The sequence below is a fragment of the Lynx rufus genome, unplaced genomic scaffold (genome assembly GCF_022079265.1).
Source record: "Lynx rufus isolate CCGP_SWC_20201006 ecotype Redwood Valley unplaced genomic scaffold, mLynRuf1.p SCAF_7, whole genome shotgun sequence".
In the NCBI taxonomy this organism is placed as follows: Eukaryota; Metazoa; Chordata; class Mammalia; order Carnivora; family Felidae; genus Lynx; species Lynx rufus.
This window is the reverse complement of record NW_025814889.1, coordinates 77,475,775-77,498,711: the sequence shown is the minus strand read 5'-3', so window position 1 is coordinate 77,498,711 and position 22,937 is coordinate 77,475,775. Positions and strand designations below refer to the sequence as shown.

Sequence of the window (22,937 nt, the reverse complement as noted above, 5' to 3'; positions counted from 1 at the left end):
CTTTAAGTCCACTGATTCTTTCCTTGGCTATGTTAAATCTGCTAACAAGTAGTCCTAAAATATACTTCATCTATATCAAAATTTAATTTTAGCATTTTCATTTGACCTTCATATACTTTCCATTCCTATGCTGAAATTTACCATTATACATATTGTCCACCTTTTCCACTAGAGCCTTTACTATGTTATTCACTGGTATTTTTTTTTTAAGTCTTTTTTTTTTTTTTTTTTTTTTTTTTGAGAGAGCAGGTACACGTGCATGAGCGAGCAGGGGAGTGGTAGAGAGAGGGAGAGAGAGAATCCCAAGCAGCCCCGATTCAGGGCTCAATCCCATGAGCTGAGAGATCATGACCTGAGTCGAAATCAAGAGCCAGATGCTTTAACCAACTGAGCCACCCAGGCACCCCTATTCATTGGTATTTTTTTTTTTAATTTTTTTTTCAACGTTTATTTATTTTTGACAGAGAGAGACAGAGCATGAACGGGGGAGGGGCAGAGAGAGAGGGAGACACAAAATCGGAAACAGGCTCCAGGCTCTGAGCCATCAGCCCAGAGCCTGACGCGGGGCTCGAACTCACGGACCGCGAGATCGTGACCTGGCTGAAGTCGGACGCTTAACCGACTGCGCCACCCAGGCGCCCCTTCATTGGTATTTTTAAATTCACTGTCAACAGTTCTGGTAACTATGTCATCCTCAGTCTATTGATTATTTTGATTCTTGAAAAGTGGATTATTTTTTCTTATTTTTTGCATGTTTCATAATTTTTGCCTGAATGATGGACATCATGTATAAAACAAAACAGACTGAGGAAACAGTATAAAAATGGGTATGGCTGGGGCGCCTGGGTGGCTCAGTCGGTTAAGAATCCGACTTCGGCTCAGGTCACGATCTCACAGTTCATGAGTTCGAGCCCCGCGTCGGGCTCTGTGTTGACAGCTCAGAGCCTAGAGCCTGTTTCTGATTCTGTGTCTCCCTCTCTCTGACCCTCCCCCGTTCATGCTCTGTCTCTCTCTGTCTCAAAAATAAATAAACGTTAAAAAATAAAAAATAAAAAAAATAAAAATGGGTATGGCTAAGTACGCCCGGGTGGCTCTGTCGGTTAAACAACCAACTTCGGCTCAGGTTATAATCTCACAATTCTTGAAATGGAGCCCCACACTGGGCTCTGTGCTCTCAGTGCAGACCCTCTGTCTCCCTCTCTCTCTGCCCCCCTCCCTTGCTCACTCGCTCCCTCAAAAATAAACAAACATTTAAAAAATGGGTATGGCTCTTCTTCTCCAACCTGTTAGTTGGGGGACTGAGGGGAAGGGTTGAGTCATCTATTCAGGAATTGGGCTGGGCTTGGGTTTTGTTGTTAGGATTACCTTAAGTGTACTATCTGCTTCAAATTCCTCTAGTGCCACCTTCTGCTTAGGGTGGGAGCTGGTCTGCCCAGAGTGTTTTCTCAATGTTCTTGCTCCACCCTCAGCTTTAGGTTTTCTCTGGGCACCTTCCCCAGAGACTCTCTCCACAGTCTTGCCCCTCCCCTGGGCAACTGCTGTTGCTTTTACTTGCTAGCAGGGAACAGGGAAGTTCTCCATTATCCTGGCTCGGTCTCAGGCAAGCCCTGTATCTCTGGGTCTCAGGGGTTGGGCTTTCTCCCAGTAGTAGGAAAACTAAAGGTCTTAAACCCAGAACAGTTTCCTCCCCTTCTCTCAAGGTTTATGGGTTTTTTTTTTTTTTCCTTTCATTCCTCCTAGCCACAATGGAAAATGGAGTTTATCCCCTTCCCCCAGTGGCTTAAAGCTGTTTTCCACAGGGAGAAAAGGGTCCAGGCAGGCCCGTACCACCTAATGAGCCTTTCTGTGGCCTCCCTTGCTTTCCCCAATTTTTCTCAAGAGAAACCATTGGGAGGACTTGGAGAAACACCAACAGCTGGGGGTTATCCACCATGTATCTGCAGTTCTCAAAGATTCTATACTCTCATGCAGCCCACATTTAGGCTTTAGCAATTCATTAAAAACTTAGCTGAATTCTCCTTTCCCCTTGTATGACAGCCCGGTCTTCTTCCTGTGCTCCGTTACAGATTAGCCAGGCCTACACCCCACCTCTGATGGATCAAGAGAGATTATGACTTTGTACATTACAGCTCATTCTTATTTTAAGATGGGAGCAATACTCTTTTCAGCTTTCTGTATCCTAAGTGGAAGCCAGAAGTCACTTTGTGAATTTAAATACAATCTATATACCCACAACTCCTAAATTTACATTTCTAGTCTGGACTTCTTCCCTAGACTCTGGACCATATATATCCAACTGCCTACTGGACAAATCTACACAAACTCTAAGGTAACCCCCATGATCCCCACCTCTTAGTATTCATGCCTTTGAATAATCCTTTCCCCTTGAGTGTGGGAGGGACCTGCAACTTGCTTCTAATCAACAGAATAAGGCAATGGGGTATCATTCCCGCGATTACGTTACATTTTATGGCAAAGGAATGGGATATCGTTCCATTGATTATATTATATGGTATCATAAAAGACTCTGTCTTGCTAGCCGACTCATTCTCACCCTTCTGACACAGGTAAGGGAAGCAGGCTGCCATGCTGTGAACCGCATGGGGAGGGCCACCTGGCAGCAAATTGCAGATGACCTCTAAGATCTGAGCGTGGCTTCCAGCCAACAAAAAACTGAAGCTCTCAGTCCTACAGCTGCAACAAAATGAATTCTGCCAACAACCCGAGTGAACTTGGAAGTGATTCCTCTCCAGTCTAACCCACAGGTAAGAACCCAGCCCCAGCCAATACCAGAGTATGTAGCTAAGAAGTTTCTGACCTCACAGAAACTGTGAGACAATAAATGCTGTGTTCGGGGCGCCTGGGTGGCTCAGTCGGTTAAGCAGCTGACTTCGGCTCCGGTCATGATCTCGCGGTCCATGAGTTCGAGCCCCGTGTCAGGCTCTGTGCTGACAGCTCAGAGCCTGGAGCCTGTTTCAAATTCTGTGTCTCCCTCTCTCTGACCCTCCCCCGTTCATGCTCTGTCTCTCTCTGTCTCAAAAATAAATAAACGTTAAAAAATTAAAAAAAAAAAATAAATGCTGTGTTCTTGTGAGCCATTGAACTTGTGGTGATTTGTTTTGCAGCACAGAAAACTAATATAGATAGTATCACCAATTTAACATGCCTAAAAGCCAAATTCCTGATTGCCAATATTACCTCCAAAAGAAAAAACATGCTCTAGTGTTGTCCATCTTAATTAAGTGGCAACTCCATTCCTCCAGTTATTCAAGCCCGAAACTACAGGGTCTATCTCAATTTCTTTTTTTTTTTTCTCCAAAATCCACACGTAATCCAAAAGTAAACACTGTTGGTTTCACAAGCAAATTATATCCACAATCTAACTTTATCTCACTACCACCACTGCTACCACTTTGGTTCAAGTCACTATCACCTCTCATGCGCATTATTGCAACGGCCTCCTAAGCGGTTTTCCCGCTTCCACTCGACAGAGCAGCCAAAATGGTCCTACTAAAATATCAGACCGTTTTTACTCAAAACACTCCAAAGGGTCCTCATCCTACCCAGATGAAAAGCCAAAAGACTTCCAGTGGCATACAAGGCCTACCTTATCTGACACTCCCCTTCCCACTCCAAACCTCTCTGCCTCATCTTGTGTCATTCTCCCCTCGTTCATCTGCCACCACACCAGCCTCCGTGATGTTCCTTAACCGTGCCAAGTACATATCAGTGTCAGCATTTTACAACTGTTAGTCCATGTAATTGAAGAGTTATTTCTACTACTCTTCTCTGACCACTTTATATAAAAAGGCAAGTCCACTTGTCCCCACCAGCTCCCTATCCCTCCTACCCTGTTTTATCAGTCTCCACAATACATACTATGAACTGTTATCTGTTTTATTGCCTGTCTCCTCAAAATTAGAATGTAATTTCCATAAGAGCAGAGACTTCTGTTCACTGTGATACTACTGTATTAGATACTGTTTCCTTACAATATGTAGAGTCTAATCAAGTAGTCAAGCCACAAGAATTTGAACATAAGGTCAGTCACGTTATTTTTCAAAATCACTACAAAATTACTTAATCACTTGGAAATGTACTTATTCTACAACACTATAAATATGCTTCTAAGGAAACTTGAAAAACATTCACATCTCACCAAAATAACTGAAATACACACGTAAGCCAAGTGAATTTAAACATCTCTGTGGAGGGCGCTATTAACAGAAAGATAACTGAAAGACTCGATAACTGTTTTTCCAGCACCTTCTGGAGTAGATATAATTATTCCACACAGATACAGCCAAATAATATAGAAGGATACATCAAGCTGGAAGGATTAATAACCCTTTAGGGCCCTGGCTCTCAAAGGTTTTGGTCTAAAGACCCTTTAACACTCTTAAAAACTGAGGACCCCACAAAATTCTTATTTTATGGGCTTTTAATCTACTAACACTTACACTTAAATTAAAACAAGGGACACCTACAAGACTCAGTCGGTTAAGCATTCAACTCTTGATTTTCGCTCAGGTCATGATCTCACGGTTCATGAGATCGAGCCCACATTGGGCTCCATGCTGACAGCACAGAGTCTGCTTGGGACTCTCTCTCCCCCTCTCTCTGTCCCTCCCTTGCTGTCTCTCGAAGTAAATAAGTAAACAACAGCAAAAAAAAAAAAATCAAAAAATTTAAAAATATTTACCAGTTTATTTCAAAATAATATAAATCTATTACATGTTAATATGTTTTCATTTCTATAACTAAACTCCACCCCCCTAAACTAGTGAGAGAATGGTATTGTTTTATATTTCTGCAAATTACCTTAATGTCTGAGTTAATAGAAAACGGCTGAACTCTCTTAGCTGCTTCTACCTTAAATATGTTGCCATATGTTGTTTTGGATGAGATATATGAACAAAGTCTGGCCTCACACATATATGTAGTTGGAAAAAGGAAGTCTGTTTTAATAGTCTTTTCAGATAATTGTGGATATTCTTCGATACCACATTAAAACTCAACAGGTTGTTTGCAATGTACACTCTGAACGTTGCACTGCATATTCTGTTAACATTAAAATCTATTAGTCTACCTTGTACTTTGACCAAATCTTATACTCATGCATGATTTTGTACACAAGTTTGCAACTAAAAAGTCTGTAACTACTGGAAAACTGTCAAGCTCACAATTGTGAATACAAGTTTTCCAAAATTCTAATTTTTGCTTGAAAATTCAAATCTTATCGCTGACAACAAATAGTTGTTTCCTTGAAATGGATCAGATGCATGGATCAAACAATTTGAAATTTGTAAAATGTCAATTCTATAATATGCATGCCTATCAATTGAAGTTCTCTTACGTATACACACCTATTTTCCAGTTAAGCAGAAATATTTCCTATCTATCCATAACAAATCTATTGAATTAAAGATGGTTTGCCTCTTAATTCAAGTTAGCTCAAAGAGCCAGTTAATTTTTCATTTTTCTCACATAGCAACAAAATCAGTCTGAAAAAAATCTAAATCATGCCCCACGTAAAATGAAATCTACTTCTTCAAGTTTTGAGAAGTATATACATATTAAAACAACACTAAATATACTTCACATGAAAGAAAATAAAACTGAGTGATCTTGACAGGATTTTTAAATCCAATCTACCTTCCTTCCATACATTTCAACGTTTTACAGTTCTTTCTGCTTGGTTCTTTTTATGAAATATTCCTAATTAGCTCAGTATTTTGGTTGGGAAAGGCCTTACCTGTTGAGCAATATGAGAAATATGAGCTCCCTGAACTGCAGAACCAGGTTGCGGTGCTGTCTCTGAAGTGTTACTCTTGTGGGAATCTTCCATAATCAACTATAAGAGGAAAAAAGTCAGTTAAAAGATGCTTCCTAACTTCATTTTCAAGAAATCCTAAGACATTTCTTTTCTAAACATGTACTTTTTCAGAGGAACAGACGAAGCTTTTCTATGCTGTGGGCTGAGCTCAATTTATCCAGACTCAATATGTTCTGACGCTCTGTTCTGTGTAGAAATCTAACTATAAGATCTCAAGAAATGGCAAATAAAAAGTGCTATAGAATATGTATAACATACTGCATAGTTGTATAAAAACTGGCAACATGGATGTCTCCATAGAAGAGAATTGGTAGCTATGGAACAGTAGTAAAGACTTTACCCTGCATACTCTTTTTCATTTTTAAAATTTTGACCCACGTGAACATGTTAAAATTTAATAAATGGCACATATACATGTAAATCATTGTGACTACATTTTCAAATGTTATCCCACTCAAGAAGTATGATAGTCTTCTGGGGTGCCTGGGTGACTCAGTCAAGTGTCTGACTTCGGCTCAAGTCATGATCTCATGGTTCATGGGTTTGAGCCCTGAATCAGGCTCTGTGCTGGCAGCTCAGAGCCTGGAGCCTGCTTTGGATCCTATGTTTTCCTCTCTCTGCCTGCTCACACTCTGTCTCTCTCTCAAAAATTAAATAAACCTTTTTTAAAGTTAAAAAAAAAAAGAAGTATGATAGTCTTCCTATCCATGGACACAAGCATCCTTCTCCAGTCTAGGGAACAGTTTTCTCATTGCACATATACTTCTTTACAGAGAATTCACTGAGTAAAAGCTGGAACTAAGTAAGTAACACCATACCTAAGCAGGTTCTAAAGATCTAGATAATCAACTACAGGATATGCAGGCTTGGTAAGAATGAGAATGAATGGGTTATGAGAGATGGGATATGTCAAATGGGAAGAGAACCACTTAGAAAAAGACTGCTGGGGCGCCTGGGTGGCTCAGTTGGTTAAGCATCCAACTCTCGGTTTCAGCTCAGGTTCAGGAGTTTGAGTGCCGCATACCTGGGATTCTCTCTCACCCTCTCTCTCTCTCTGCCACTTCCCCACTGTGCTGTCTCTAAGTAAATGAAAACAAGTTGTAAACTTCCCCTACGTATAATTTTGTATCTTGTTCCCACTTATCACTAGTATTTTCTAGATTTTAAACTGAAACATATTTAGGGGCGCCTGGGTGGTTCAGTCAGTTGGGCACCTGACTTTGGCGCAGGTCATGATCTCACCATTCGTGGGTTCAAGTCCCGCATCGGGCTCTGTGCTGACAGCTCAGAGCCTGGAGCCTGCTTCAGATTTTGTGTCTGCCTCTCTCTCAGCCCCTCCCTTGTTTGCACTCTGTGCCCCTTTCTCTAAAAAATAAAAATATTAATAAAAATTGAAAAGAAAACTGAAACATATTAAAGGCTACACAATATTCCATCCAGTGAATAGATATGATTCATAATTTTTTACCAAACAAGACAATATTGTGATTGATATCTTTGGTACATAAAGCTTTTCCACAATTAAAATTATTTCTATAGGATACATTCCAAAAAAGAGAATTGCCTGATCAAAGGGTTTGAATATTTAAAGTTTTCTGAAGGAATTACACTCTATCAGAACCACATGAAAAAGCAGATAGGTGAAAAATATATTGTTTTACATTTCTTTTAATTCTCTGTTAGTTGTGTGAGATATCTGTTCATATTATCTGTCCATCCATCTACCAGATTTTAGTTTTTCTTTTTAGCCTATATTTCTTAATATAAATTTCATTCTATCACGTGGATATAAATATTTTTCCAATGTGATTTAACTACGATTACCTTAAAACTTTTAATTTTGGCAAATTCATCTATTCCTTCCTATGTTGTTTCTTCAACTGCTTTTAAGGTCACATACAGTCCCTTCTTTAGGAAGAGCATAGTGGTTTTTAATCTCCACTGATACATGCGTATCTCCGCGGACTAAATATACAGACAGCATCAAAAATGGAATGATCTATTTTCTACATACTGCCTCTATTTTTTTAAGCATTTTATTTTTAAGTCATCTCTACACCCAACATGTGGCTCAAATTTACATCCCAAGATCAAAAGTGGTATGCTCTACTGACTGAGCCAGCCAGGCAGCCCTAAAATGCCTTTTTTAACACTCCATTTCAGAAGACGTAAGTTAGAATGCAGAAAAAAAATGTATAGTGCTAAAGCACTGAAAGAAACTATAAAAGATGTTTAAAAACCTTAAATTACTGGAAATGATACTTTTCTGTTTCACTGTGACTCACTGATTTTTCCTCCATAACAGTATTATTAAGAAACCCTATCTCTAATGGAAACTAACACAATCAACAAAACACACATTTCCTAGTAAAAACCACTACAGTCAGCAAATAAGATTTTGGACAATTATTACAACCACATTTCCTATGGAAAATAAGATAGCCTATTTTCTATAATTTTTTAAAGAGTAATCAACTAAGGGCACCTGGGTGGCTCAGTCAGTTGAGCATCCAACTCTTGGTTTTGGCTCTGGTCATGATCTCATGGTCTCCTGAGTTCAAGCCCCAGGTGGGCTGGGCGCTGGCAGTGAGGAGCCCGTTTGAGATTCTCTCACCCTCACTCTCTGTCCCTCCCCCCACTCACAAGGTCTCTGTCTCTCTCAAAATAAACTTTAAAAAAATTGGGGCGCCTGGGTGGCTCAGTCGGTTAAGCAACCGACCTCGGCTCAGATCATGATCTCACGGGCTTGTGAGTTCGAGCCCCGCATCGGGCTCTTGCTGACAGCTCGGAGCCTGGAGCCTGCTTCGGATTCTGTGTCTCCCCCAGTCTCTACCCCTCCCCTGCTCATGCTCTGTGTCTCTCTCTCAATAATAAATGTTAAAAGAAATAAAAATAAAAAAATAAAGAGGAGGGGCGCCTCGGTGGCTCAGTCGCTTGGGTGTCTGACTTCGGCTCAGGTCATGCATGATCTCACAGCTTGTGAATTCGAGCCCTGCATCGGGCTTTGCGCTGACAGCCCAGAGCCTGGAGCCTGCTTCGGATTCTGTGTCTCCCCTCTCTCTGTGCTCCTCCCCCACTCATGCTCTGTCTCTCTCTCCTTCAAAAATAAACATTAAAAAAAAAAACAAAACTTTATTTTTAATAAAAAAAAATAAAGAGGAATCAACTAATCTTTTTTTCCAAAATGAAAACAGCTTTATAGTTCCTCTCATTGTAAACAATACATACTATATATGTTTAATGTTAAGAGTATAATCTTTACTCACTTTTGAACTATTATTCCTAAAATTAAAGATTAACCATCCGTTAAAAACTGGTTCCTCAACACAGAATAAATTGTATGTGTACAAAGGCATTTTCCATGAAAGTAGCCCCCAGCAGCAGATGGACGCTTAACATTAGACAAGGGTAAGTAGGGCAGAATCACAGGGGGGCAGTGAAACACAGTTTCAAAAGTGCCATCAATGGGAATGAATTTGGGGAACTGAAAAGGCAGCAGGCTGTGATCTTGCTGACATATAAAGAATGTAAGAGGGGTGCCTGGGTGGCTCAGTCGGTTAAGCGCCCGACTTCGGCTCAGGTCATGATCTCGCAGTTTGTGAGTTCGAGCCCGCGTTGGGCTCTGTGCTGACAGCTCAGAGCCCGGAGCCTGCTTTGGATTCCGCGTTTCCCCTTCTCTCTGGCCCTCCCATGCTCATGCTCTGTCTCTCTCTCTCAATAATAAACGTTTAAAAAAAAATGTAAGTAAAAAGCAGGGTACTTTTAAGAAAATTTGCAAAGAAAGGAATATTATACACTAGGCACTAAACTAACAGCTTTTTAAAGTATCATTTCCTGAATGCCCTATTTGAGAGATAAGTAAATTGAGGCTCAAGGAAACTATCATTTACTATGGATCTCATGGTAAGATGTGAATACAAGACTGAAACCGTAACTATTTAATCCAAGACCCATGGGGTTTTTTTTGTTTTGTGTTTTTATTCCACACTGCCCCTCTTCCTCTCACATTGTCAATCTGTCCATCTGGCAAACACCTACTCTTTTCAAGTTTCATCTCAAACATTATGTTCCCAACTGCTCCAGGTCCTTTCTTCCTACTTCACTGTGCCCTGCGGTTATTTCTTTTTTTTTTTTTTTTTTTATATTTTTATTTTTGGGACAGAGAGAGACAGAGCATGAACGGGGGAGGGGCAGAGAGACAGGGAGACAGAATCGGAAACAGGCTCCAGGCTCTGAGCCATCAGCCCAGAGCCTGACGCGGGGCTCGAACTCACGGACCGCGAGATTGTGACCTGGCTGAAGTCGGACGCTTAACCGACTGCGCCACCCAGGCGCCCCTCTGCAGTTATATCTAACGAGGTTACTTAACACTGGGAATTCTGTTTATTGGCATGTCTGATTCCCCTAGTCTTTAGGTGCCTAAGGACAGGGCCTGTATCCTGTGAATGCGTGCTCTACGCAGCAGAGACCCTCATGTATGCAGTAAACAATAAACATCAACAAATACAGTTAGTAATCTCATTTGATGAATGAAGAGGGTCTTAGCTTCCTCACCTATAGAGAATATTGAACTATGATAAGCTTGAGGGCAAAAAGGCTCTTGCTCGACATCTCCACAAGTGAATTCATGATCTCCCCTCAAAACTGTTCCTATTAGTCATACTGCATTTCTTTCGGATCTTCAAATGTGTCTGCCTTGCTTTCTCTCACCTTCAGGCTTTCACACATGCCATTCCCTCTGCCAGAAGACACTCCTTTTCTTCTCTTCATGTGGCCTACTCCTTTGAGTTACTTATTCTTCCAAGCAAACTTTCATTACTCCCTCAGACAAGTCTAGAAGCTCTGGCTACCTCCCCATAGAACATGTTACCCCCTCTGCTCATGGCACTTATCCCAGTACTGTAATGGCCTGTTTTCTGAACAGCACCAGAATGCAAGCTCTAGGGAGCTAAGGACCATATCCTGTCCCAACACAGCACTAATACCTTGCATATTTATTAAAGGTGAATAAATCAATGTCTTCAGTTGGGGTTTATCTAGCTATAGATGAAAATAATGGTTAAAGAAATATATTTAGGGATGCCTGGGTGGCTCAGTAGGCTAAGCATCGGACTCCTGATTTCGGCTCTGCACTGACAGCATGGAGCCAGCTTGGGATCCTCTGTCTCCCTCCCTGTCTCTGCTCCTCCCCTGCTCGCTCGCTCTCTCTCTCTCTCAAAAATGAATAAACATTAAAAAAAATACATATTCAGACAATTACTTCAACTCAGCTTTAGACTCAGGACAACTCAGACACAAGAAAACATCCTACTTTAGAGTTAAAAATTCATGATAATTAAGTAGGATGATATGGGAAGAAAAAGCATGTTGAGATGGGACTACCACCTACTGGTGACATAACAGTACTGTGCAGATGTATACATCTGTATACATCGCAGACCAAACAGAACCTCAAAGGATTAACTACAAATCATAGAACAAACACATTCAGCGTTAGGACAACAGTACTGATTCCAGCTGGGACACCGAGGTAACTGCACATTATAAACTCCATCGGAAAAGGAGCATTTTAATGAACCTGCTTATTTCTGCCGGTAATGAAATTCTCAAGACAAAATGGATTTTGCAACCTAAACCTAACATACGGACTCTTATCACAGCCCAGGTCAGTCTGACAAAGATGCTTGCCAAAACTATGCTGAAAAAGCCTCAGAAGGGTATTCTCAAAGAGTATTACAGCTATCCCCCTGCTTACTGAAAATGTGTGTTCCATCACTTCACTTTTACAAAAAACCCACACTAATACCTGATTTCGCTAACCAAAAGAAATACGAAGAAAGAGGATTTTCACTTTCAGGGAAAAAGAAGAAAAGCGAAAACACCATTCAGTGTGTGTTTCGCAGCCTTCCCCCAGAACTACACCCAGCATCTCATATCCGTGGCTTTGAACTCTTGTCTGTGAGCATCCAGACTTTACCTCGATTTACTCTGTTAGTAAGACGTGTCCTAAGGGAGCAGAAAAGCCTAAGAGATTCTTTTCCGGGTCTGGAACCACTGAAAAAAATTTCCGCATACATTCATGGTAATTGCTTCTTCGCTTTAGGCCACTTCTCCCTGAAGGACAGGTTTCACAGGAATGCTCTGATAGCTGAGGGAACCGGTACTAGCCCACTGCTCCTCAAAAGCTAACCAAATAACCATCATTTAACACGGACAATATAACTTTAGAGCAGATTACGCTGCACGCTCCACCGTGTAGCTGATGCCGGGAGATCTCATGCTTTGTTTTTTGCGATAAAGGAGAAAATCAAAAGGACCGTTTCCTCGCTTTGATCCTGCCTAAAGATAAAAAGAGGAGCTTCTATCACCCCACACCCTCCATCTCGCTCACCAGCTCCACCTTTCCGCTACCGTTTCGTCCGTCTGTGTCATTACTGTACCCCACTCAACTGTAAGCTCCCCGAAGGCAAGGGCGGTTTCTGGAACCCTCCACCGCCAGCGGCTGGGCCTGGCACGCCGAGGGCGCCCGGAGCGCTCTGGGGGATCCCTGGCGGACCTAAACCGGTCCCGGGCAGCTGGGCGGAAAACGCTCGGAGGCCAAGGCCACGCTGCCCTCCGCGACCCATTCCTAGACCTGCGACGGAGGGCGCTCGCCTAGGGCCGCAGAGGGGCAGCTTCAGAAGCGAAAGCCACCCCCGGCGGGAGGTCTCCGGTTTTATTTTGGTTGAGGGGTGGGGGCCAAAGGGAGACTGACGACTGAAGGGGAAACAGCCGGGCGAGCACGAGAACCGGAAGCGCGCTCGGCGCGAGGACAGCGGGCAGCCCCTCCCCCTTCCGCCGCGCGCCCTCCGCGCCCCTCCCCCACCGCGGCCGCCGCGCGCGACCCCCACCCGGCGCGAGACCCGACGCGGCGTCCCCTCCGACGCCTAGTCCCCGCGCCCTGCCGCTGCCCAGGGACACGGGAACGCGTCGCACCCCCGCCCCCTGCTTACCTGTGGCTGCCGCCTCGCCGCTGTCCGGGGCGGGAACTTCCACTCCCCCCTCCCAGGTGGATCCGAAATTCTCTACCCACTTCTCCACGCCCTCACGCGGCGGGGTATGTGCCTCTCCCAGGGATTAGGCGGAGCGGGGAGAATCTGTGTCACTTAACAGCCAACTGTCCTAGGCTACCGTTTCCTCGGCAGTCAGGGCCGCCACTGGCGGCATGATCTACACCAGGCCGGGGGCGGGGTAGGAGAGGGGGGCAAAACTGAGTAATTGAGCGTGGGGGGTGAAGTTAAGGCGGTCCCTCCGCGCGGGCCGCCGTCCTACGTCACCGCGTTGCTCACGTGACGCGCCGCCATCTTGTGCCGGGTTTCTTCCGAAAGCCTGGCGCACTTCCGGAAGGTGCTACTCCGGCGATAGTTGGCAAAGGTTTCCCGGAGTCGTTTTTCGCTTCAGGAAGTCTGCCCTCACTCCTCCCTCACCTCTGTTTTCGGAGACCCGCGACAGCTTGCTGGTGTCGGAAGGCCGCTCGGTGCGGAGCCGCTCTCATCGATTCGAAGCGTCGTTCTGAGCTCAGCTGCTGCTTGGTCTGGGTTGGGTGATCGGGTCCCGAACGGTCGTCCTTGGCCTTGATCCACACCTCACCTGTCCGGGTCTTGTAGAGAGAAGTGACTTGACGCGTGGAGGTTTGCCCTCCTCATCTTCTCGTAGTTTACCCGGACTCTTTTTCTTTGTTTTTTTGTTTTGTTTTTTTAACGTCTATTTTTGAGACAGAGAGAGACAGAGCATGAACGAGGGAGGGGCAGAGAGAGAGGGAGACACAGAATCGGAAGCAGGCTCCAGGCTCCGAGCCATCAGCCCAGAGCCCGACGCGGGGCTCGAACTCGCGAACCGCGAGATCGTGACCTGAGCTGAAGTCGGACGCTTAACGGACTGAGCCACCCAGGCGCCCCTCCCCGGACTCTTTTTAACCCCAATTTCATTGAGCTGCATCCTTTATCCCATACGAAAGGATTTTCTCCAAAGACTGGTTGCAGACGTACACACACGCACCCACGATGCCGGCAGGGTGTTTTGAGCGCCACTTCGCGTGGCACCTGAAACGGATTTACCCCAGCTGTTAGAAGGGAGCGTTGTAAAATGTTACACCGTCGTTTTAATGCATTACAAAAACTTAAAAATATTCTCAAATGTGTCTCTACCTTTCTGGAGAAGGGATTATGCATTGTTCTGATTTGTCTCTTTATCCGTTTCTTTGCAAAATACTACTTTATGGCTTTATTGTGATAACAGACAACAAATAATACATCTTTTAGTGTGTGCTTGACAAAAGTCCCGGGATGTTCTGGAGTTTTACTAGTTTGAGATCTCCACGACGTAGGAAACTGATTTAGTGGATAGAGCCCGTCCTGGTTTTGACCTTCAAGACTAGATAATGTGATTTAAAACTCGAGAGTTACTCTGCCAGACACTTCAAAGAGTTCACTAACGTTTCGCTAATGCCTTTCATTCAGCAAACATTGTTGACTACCCATTATAACTTAAAAACAGGTGTTTTTGATTAGGCAAATTACCCAAATCTCTCTAAGCTTATCTTCCTGTTATCAAAATTGGGGAAAATATAATATTCAAGCCTTGTTCCAGAATTGTTCAAAGAATCAAAAGGTCATCTACCATGGAAAAGCAAAGTGTCCTGTAAAAGTAAGGAACCATGAAGAGGTTCTCAGACATCAGCCTTTCCTGATTAACAAAACCCAGCGCCCGTCATTCTTGAATCCAGAATATTAAAGTCTAGAAAGCCGGCTGTAAGTTTACTGTTCTTTTTGTGTTGGCTGTTTCTTCCTTTGAACTCAGAATGCCTAACAAATGCTGATTGGCAAAAGGGGGTGGATGGACTGAAAAAATGTTACCATAAAAACAAACTTAAGTTGTACACAAACCTTCAAACTGCATGGATGGACTGATCCACTTCAGCTCCTCTTCCACTTGTAAAGCATCTTAAGCTTAGATACTATGTTGTGCAACGTGCCGCTCACAAGTATTTCCACCACACTTGTTTCTCACGGAAGTGCCACCTGCTGTACCTACCACTGCTCTGAACTTTGAGAAATAACTGCAGATGAAGAAAAAAAGAAGGCTTGGTTACGCCACACACGGTACTGAGTAGTAAGAATTTATAAACCAGATGGACAGGTCTTTGACTTTAGAAGTCAGGAAGTAAAGTGAAATAAAATAACCTAACACTCAAGAGCCAAAGGCAATTGTCCAAAATAAACTGGTCAGGGGCGCCTGGGTGCCTCAGTCAGTTAAGCGTCCCGCTTCAGCTCAGGTTCATGATCTCACAGTTTGTGAGTTCGAGCCCCTCATCAGGCTCTGTGCTGACAGCTCAGAGCCTGGAGCCTGCTTCACATTCTGTGTCTCCTCTCTCTGCCCCTCCCCGGCTTACACTCTGTCTCTCTCTCTCTCAAAAAGGAAAATGTTAAAAATTTTTTTTGAATGTTGGGTTGCAGTTTAATTTTTTTTTTTTTTTTTTTTTTTTTTTTAGTGTTTTATTTATTTTTGAGACAGAGAGAGACAGGGCATGAGCAGGGGAGGGGCAGAGAGGGAGATACAGAATCCAAAGCAGGCTCTAGGCCCCGAGCTGTCAGCACAGAGCCTGATTCGGGGCTCAAACTCACAGACCATGAGATCGTGACCTGAGCTGAAGTCGCTCGCTCGACTGAGCCACCCAGGCGCCCCATAAAATTAAAAATTTTTACATAAACTGGTCAAGCCAGTGGTGGCACCTCTTCGGCTCTTCTGGTGCACTGTTTTCTATTAAGAGGGAGAGACATTATATTATAAGGAGACAGGTTTAGTAATACTACCTGTCCCGTAAAGTTTTGTGGATTAAATGGGTTTAATACATGTAAAATTAGAGCCACTCCAGGCACACAGGAAACACTAAATAAGTGTTGGATATTAATATGGAAAATGCTGCAGTGTAACTATGGAAATTTAGTTAAAAACCATTAAGGGGACACACACCTTGAGAAGCTTCATTGGTTAGCAAAAGGATGGAGCTGGAGTAGAGGACTTGAGAGCCATGAAACAGTGTTTGGAACAATCCACCTCTCAAAAGGCAGAAATTACAAAAGCTAGTAGATGTAGGCTTTATGGTCTAAGCAATAGGCTTGTTTCTATCTTCTTGTGTGTTTTTGTCCTTTTTCAATACTCAAGGCTAAACACACAGGAAAACCTAACCCCCTGCAGGGGGTTGTCGTTCCTACAACCATACTATTTCAGATAAATCAGCCCTGAAACTGTTTGCTGCTTCATGTTAACTGTGCTTGAACTGAACATCTAGAACTAGTCTATGAGCCCTGAGAGTGGTGGACAACTATCCCTCTTACTTTTTTATGGAAACTTCTCACAGTCAAATCTATCTTACCAATAATGGGCACCTGGCCCAAGCTGGCCATCAGAGTCTCCCCTGTGGAACTTGTCTTTGGCCAAAAATTAATCTTTCTCTAGGTAAATGGACCTAACGCTTGGGAGCTCTGTAATGAGCCTCTTCCATCTGTGAACAATGCAGAGCTAAGAGAGCGAACCAGTGGCTTTCTAGGCCCCAGTTCTAGAACTTGCCTGAGATACAGCTGCCTGCCACAGCCCTTAGGTTCCACAAGCTGTCCTTTGTCCTTGAAATGAATAGCACTTTTCTATTTAAGCTAGTTTACTTTGGTTGCTGTTCTTTCTAGAGTCCTATCTAATACACCTGGGTGCAAGAGAAATAATTTCCTTGTGACTTCGTCCCCTTCTCTGCACACCATCACCTTAGTCCACGCTGTCATTACATCTTGCATTATGTATTGTGATGGCCTCCTAGCTGGTGCCACTAGTAAAAGCTTATAACGGCTAAGAATTGGTTATTGTTGTGTAGTTGGATTGTATAAGCAAACTATTCACCTTCAAGATTATTACTAACCAGTTGCAGCAAGTCAGCTTGGAACTGAAGTTCAGCTTATTGGAGGAACCTTCTTTATGTCGGTCACAGCAGCCTGCGTCATGAGCCTTTGTAAGCCCCTTGGTAGTGACACCGAGTGGTGCTATGAGTCATATCTTAACCCCCCCTCAGAAAAATGTGTTCACTTGAGAACAAATCCCTGGCCCTTCTAGGATGGAAGAAGCCTAGTGTTATCAACTCCTGAAGAAATAGTGTCCTATTATTTCAGTATTGGTTTGTGTCAATGTTTAGTTGAAGATTCAGAGACAGCGGTAGCTAAATAGGCCTTGGTAAGTGGGAGTCCATACCACTGGGCCCCAATATAGTCTCCACCTCTGCCACTGTGGCTACTCCATACATGTGCCCATTGTGCCGATTCTGACATGCTCAGTGGCTGGCTGACATCAACTGGCCAGGTCACGTATTTGGACGTTCAGTGTCTTGCCCACGTTGGATGCTTTTTAGTGGGCGTTGACATGTGACGCAGAGACCTCTACCCCAGACCTTATTGTATCCAGTCTTCCAGTCTTTTTCCTTTCGAGACACCGACCGACTGGCCAGGCCATTTGCCACTGCCCATGAGTCCATTTATATTCTTACATAGTACACAGAATGGGTGATCATTTTAAAATCTGCCCATTAGATACATTTCCCTTGCAACAGAATGGCCATCACCCACCCATAGATCAAATTTGTACTCTTCCCCCCAGGCTCTATTACAGCCATAGGTAGGTGCAACTGTAGTGTGAAACGTGGGTTTCTGGGGCGCCTGCTCCTGCAGATGGCTTGTGTCCTCTGATCCTGCTTAGGCTTGATGTCACGTGTGACATTTCCTTCTTATGATGGATTGGTGCTGGGCCCATCTGACTTTATGACTTGCTGTGTCTGACAGAATCCAGTCAGTGATGGACAGTTCCAGACGCGTGGTCACCTGGTGTCCCCGGGGCAAGTTTTCCGTCTCTTATCATGGCCCAGTAGCACACTCCGCTACAACTGGCGTGTTCTTGCTCCAGAGTTTCCACTGGATCTTGCCATCAACTACGCACCATTTCTTTTTCCACGACTGTCGCCTTCACCACCATTGGTCTGCCGTATCATCAGCTCCAAAGCTATATACTTAAAGCTGTCACCTGATATATTGTGCACAGCAGTATTACCAGGGATGGCATGCATGTCTCCACCACCTGAAGAGGCCTAGCCAGGGCCGTGTTTCCTTCTTCGAGAAAGGGCACGTAAGATCCATTCATTTGCTGCTGCTGCTGCTGCTGCTGTTGTTGTTTTAAGTAAGCTATGCCCAACATGGGACTTGAACTCATGCCCCTGAGATCAAGAAGCGCGTGCTCTATTGACTGAACCAGCCAGGTGCCTCAGTAATTTGTTTCTATGTCAGGAGATACGTCAGCGTGCCCCTGATTGCTAGACCTCTGACTCTTCATAGTTTAATTTTCCATCCTCGGGATCTCCTGCAGTTTACCAAGACCTTCAGTGTACTAATTACATCTTGTTCCATCTGTTTCAGAGTAATGTCATGTAACATAACCCTGGGATAAAACTATACATGTATATTCTTATCCCTTCTACATGAATGTGAACTCCTTCTGATTCCCCTTTCTAAAAACTTTTAAAACACCAAGGGGCGCCTGGGTGGCTCAGTCGGTTGGGCGTCCGACTTCAGCTCAGCTCATGATCTCACGGTTTGTGAGTTCGAGCCCCGCGTCAGGGTCTGTGTTGACAGCTCGGAGCCTGGAGCCTGCTTCCCATTCTGTGTCTCCCTCTCTCTCTGCCCCTCCCCTGCTCATGCTCTGTCTCTCTCTTATCTTTCAATAATGAACAAACGTTAAAAAGTTTTTTTAACTTTTAAAACACCGAGATATAATTGCCATATAAAATTATATTAGTTTCAGATGTACAACATCATGATGTACAACATCATGATTTGATATGTATGTATTGCTAAACATACATATCACCACAGTAAGTCACAATAGTTAGCATCCATCGTCACTCATAGTTACGATTTTTTTCCTAGTGAGGAGACTGGACTGGAATAGAAAAGGACATATTTGTCAGTCAATGGCTATATACCGTGTACCTGAGACCGTATGAATCTGATCTAGCAAAGGTATCAGACTGGGTACAATGGCTACAGTTGAGGCTACTGTTTGGTTAAGCTTGGCCTGGTAAACTGCCATCCTCCAGGAATCTGTAGAACCAGACTGGTATACACCAGACCAGGGACCATTACCTCTGAATCCTGACACACTTACAGGTGGCACTCATCTCCCCACTCCCCCCTGAGATGCAACATTAATACCGTTATTGATTTATTATCTGGCTGGGTTAGGTCCAGAGGCTTCTCCGTTTCTGGACTTATGGTTCGATTCCATTGATTGATAGGTCTATCCTTTGGCCGGTACCCTAGCTTCGTAGTAGGTTTTGAGATATGGAAGTGTGAGTACTCCAACTTTGCTCTTTTTCAAAATTGTTTTGACTTTTCTGAATCCCTTGCACTTCCATATGAATTTTAGGATCAGCGTATCCCCTTCTGCAAAATAGGCATCTGGGGTTTGGATAGAGATTGTGTTGAATCTCTAGATCAATCTGTGGAGAATTGCCATCCTAACAATTTAAAAATTTCCAATCCATGAACATGGGGATGACTTTCCATTTTAGATCTTCTCTAGTTTCTTTCAATGATTTTGTAGTTTTCAGAATGCAAGTTGGTACTTTCATTAAGTTATGATGTATTTTATTCCTTTTGATGTTATGTTAAATAGAATTGGTTTTAAAGTTTTTTAATTTTTTACAGTTGATTTACTTACTTTGAGAGACACAGCACGAGTGGGGGAGGGACACAGAGAGAGGGAGAGACAGAGAATCCCAAGCAGGCTCCACACTGTTAGCACAGAGCCCAACGTGGGGCTCAAACTCACTTACCGTGAGATCATGACCCAAGCCAAAATCAAGAATCCAATGTTTAACCAACTGAGCCACCTGGGCACCCCAAATAGAATTGATTTGTATTTATCTATCTATTTATTTATTTGTTTACTTATTTGTTTATTTATGGTTTATTTATTTAGTTTGAGAAAGACAGAGACAGTGCGAGCAGGGGAGGGGCAGAGAGAGGGGGAAAGATGGAGAATCCCAAGCAGGCTCCAGGCCCTGAGCTGTTAGCACAGAGTCCGACAGGGGCTTGAACTCACAAAACCGCTAGATCATGACCTGAGACAAAACCAAGAGTCCGATGCTTAACCAACTGAGCCAACTGGGTGTCCCAAATAGAATTGGTATGTATGTATGTATGTAAAGTTTATTTAGTTTGAGAGAGGCAGAGACAGTGTGAGCAGGGGAGGGGCAGAGAGAGAGGGAGACACAGAATCTGAAGCAGGCTCCAGGCTCTGAGCCGTCAGCACAGAACCTGATGCAGGGCTCGAACTGACAAAACTGGGAGGTCATGTCCTGGGCCAAAACCAAGATGCCAACACTTAACTGACTGAGCCCCTAGAATTGATTTTTAAATTTCTTTTTTAGAATGTTTATTACTAGGAAATGGAAATTAAATAGGTATTTTTTTTATTGATCTCGAATTCTGCAACCTTGCTGAACTCATTTTACAATTTGTACGTGTGTAGGATTTTTTAATGTACAAGTCATTTCATTTGTGACTAGAGATAGCTTTAATTCTTCCTATCCAGTCTGTATGTCTTTTTTTTTTCTTTTTTTTTTTAGTTTCTGTTTCTTTGCTAGATTCCTTATGTAGGAATTCCTTACCCATTCGTTGTGTATACATTTTCCTTTTTTTTTTTTTCTCAAGATTTTATTTTTAAGTAATCTCTACACCCAGCCTGGGGCTCAAACTTGCAACCCCGAGGTCAAGAGTTGCATGCGCTACCCACTGAGCCTGCCAGGTGACCCTACGTTTCCCTTAAGTCTTGATGTATATGTAATAGCTGATTTAAGCCTTTTGACTGCTAATTACGGTTGGTATCTATTGACTGATTTTCTTAAGTATAGGGCATCCTTTTCTGTTTATTCACCTATCTAGTAGTTTTATTACTGGAATGAATTATATTGCTTTACAGAGTGATTTTTATTTCAGAAGGCAGTTAATTTGAGAGGACTTAATTTCCAATCTTTTTCCTCTGTCATGGACAACGGCCGAAATTCCTGCCTCTTTCCATTTCTAGCTGCTTTTTTGTTTTCCTCCCCCCGCAGCCCCCCGCCCCCACCCAGAACTCCGGATTTTTCTCCATATAATTTAGTCATCAGCCAAAGATTTTGACACATCTTATATGCAGATTTGAGAACTCCTACCTTCTGGGGCTCTCTCCCTTCACAGATGTCCTAACTACTCCTAACTACTCTGACTTCCCTGACAACATGGAACTCTATCCTTTTACACCTTAAGCCAGTAGGCAGTGGCTATCAGTCAAGTTCCTTGGAATTATGGCAATGTCCTCAGACAGAAAAATCACAAACACACAAATGTCACCTATTGCATTTCATCTTTCAGAAGTAGTTACTCTCCCATTTCTGTCTCCTTGTGGTCATTTCCCAGTGCCTTCAAATAGGTTTAAAAATATATATACATATATGTATGTTTTTTTCAAATTTCAAAAATTCCATCTATGGGAGGATTACTCTGACTAAATTATTCCACTATTATGGAGACTCATGCTATTGATTTTTATGTTTACCGTGTATTCAGCAATCTTATAAACTCCTTTGTTTAGGGGGGCCTGGGTGGCTCAGTCGGTTAAGCATCTGACTTCAGCTCAGGTCACAATCTCGCGGTCCGTGAGTTCGAGCCCCGCAGCAGGCTCTGGGCTGACGGCTCAGAGCCTGGAGCCTGCTTCCGGTTCTGTGTCTCCCTCTCTCTCTGCCCCTCCCCCGTTCATGCTCTCTCTCTCTCTCTCAAAAAAAACCAAAACCAAAAAACTCCTCTGTTTATAAATGCGTAGATCCTCTTATATTTTCTACATAGACTAGCGTATCATCTCCAAATGTTTTTTTTTCCTTTACATCCCATTCACATAGCTCATTTCTTTCTCCCTAATTACGGTAGCCATAATCTCAAGTGCAACGGCTGAGCGGAAAGTGAGCAGCCTCATCACAATTTTGCCTTTCATAGTAGTGCTTCTGAAGTGCCATCGATAAGTATTCTTTTTAACTATAGGTTTCTGATAGATGTTCTATCACTTCAAGAAGTCTCCTATTCCTTGCTTGTTGGATTTTTTTTTTCAATTTTTTTTTTCAACGTTTATTTATTTTTGGGACAGAGAGAGACAGAGCATGAACAGGGGAGGGGCAGAGAGAGAGGGAGACACAGAATCAGAAACAGGCTCCAGGCTCTGAGCCATCAGCCCAGAGCCCGACACGGGGCTCGAACTCCCGGACCGTGAGATCGTGACCTGGCTGAAGTCGGACGCTTAACCGACTGCGCCACCCAGGCGCCCCAGGATTTTTCTTTTTCATTAGTCAACGTTGACGTTTATCGTGTTTCCCCTCAATCTATTGAGAGAGATGGTCATAGAGTTTTCACCTTTAAGCTGTTGCTAAGATTTCTTCTATAAATAGGATTTTTCTAATATTGAACTATCCCTGTTCTGACCCTCTTTAAAACCCATCTGTTATTTCTTACGCACTACTGGGTTTTGCTTGCTGGGGTGGAATATTGTTTTTCCAATGCAATTGTCTTCACATGTGTCCACCGAAGTCTCTCCTGACCCACGTGCTTTTTTTGCAGTGTGACTTTGCCTCTCAAGACGTAGAGTCCTCTCCCTTGAATCTGGGCTGGCAGTGGAATGCAGCCAAAGTGGTGTATGACCTCCAAGAGTGGATGAGAAGTTTACAGCCTAACCTGCTCTTGCCCCTGATGTCTCCTTTGAGAATCCAGCTGCTTGCTCCAAGAATCCCAAGCTAGGAGGAGAGGCTACACTGAAGTAAGTGCTTTGGGCAACAGTCCAGCTGAGCCTAGTCTTCGTTATCAGAGCCTGGGCTTCAGATGTGAGTAAAGATGCCTGGATGATTCCAGCCCCAGGCTGTTCCAATCACCTCCAGACATTGGAGCTTTTGCAGCCAAGCCCAGACATTTTGGAGTTGAGATGTCATTCCTGCTATACTTTGTCCAGT

General features: G+C 43.4%; 1 protein-coding gene and 1 long non-coding RNA gene across 8 annotated transcripts in view; one reads left to right on the top strand and one right to left on the bottom strand.

The window, feature by feature from the left end:
• LOC124502440 (cyclic AMP-dependent transcription factor ATF-1) overlaps nucleotides 1-13,086 on the bottom strand; it is a 116,994-nt gene extending 103,908 nt beyond the window's left edge. The window contains exons 1-2 of one of the 7 annotated variants that reach the window (XM_047067103.1): nucleotides 12,829-13,086; nucleotides 5,756-5,854 (exon numbers count right to left, since the gene is read on the bottom strand). In XM_047067103.1, the coding sequence (XP_046923059.1) occupies nucleotides 5,756-5,848 (93 nt within the window). In that variant the 5' untranslated portion in view covers nucleotides 5,849-5,854; nucleotides 12,829-13,086. Of the gene's footprint in view, nucleotides 1-5,755; nucleotides 5,855-10,546; nucleotides 10,962-12,227; nucleotides 12,619-12,828 lie in introns of those variants that run through there. The other 6 variants (XM_047067105.1, XM_047067104.1, XM_047067102.1 and 3 more) reach the window with 6 other exon arrangements.
• Nucleotides 13,087-13,702: 616 nt separating this feature from the next.
• Nucleotides 13,703-22,776, top strand: LOC124502140 (uncharacterized). The gene is made up of 3 exons (XR_006959856.1): nucleotides 13,703-14,976; nucleotides 17,695-18,034; nucleotides 22,552-22,776. It is a non-coding gene; the product is annotated as an uncharacterized LOC124502140 (long non-coding RNA).
• Nucleotides 22,777-22,937: the final 161 nt, after the last annotated feature.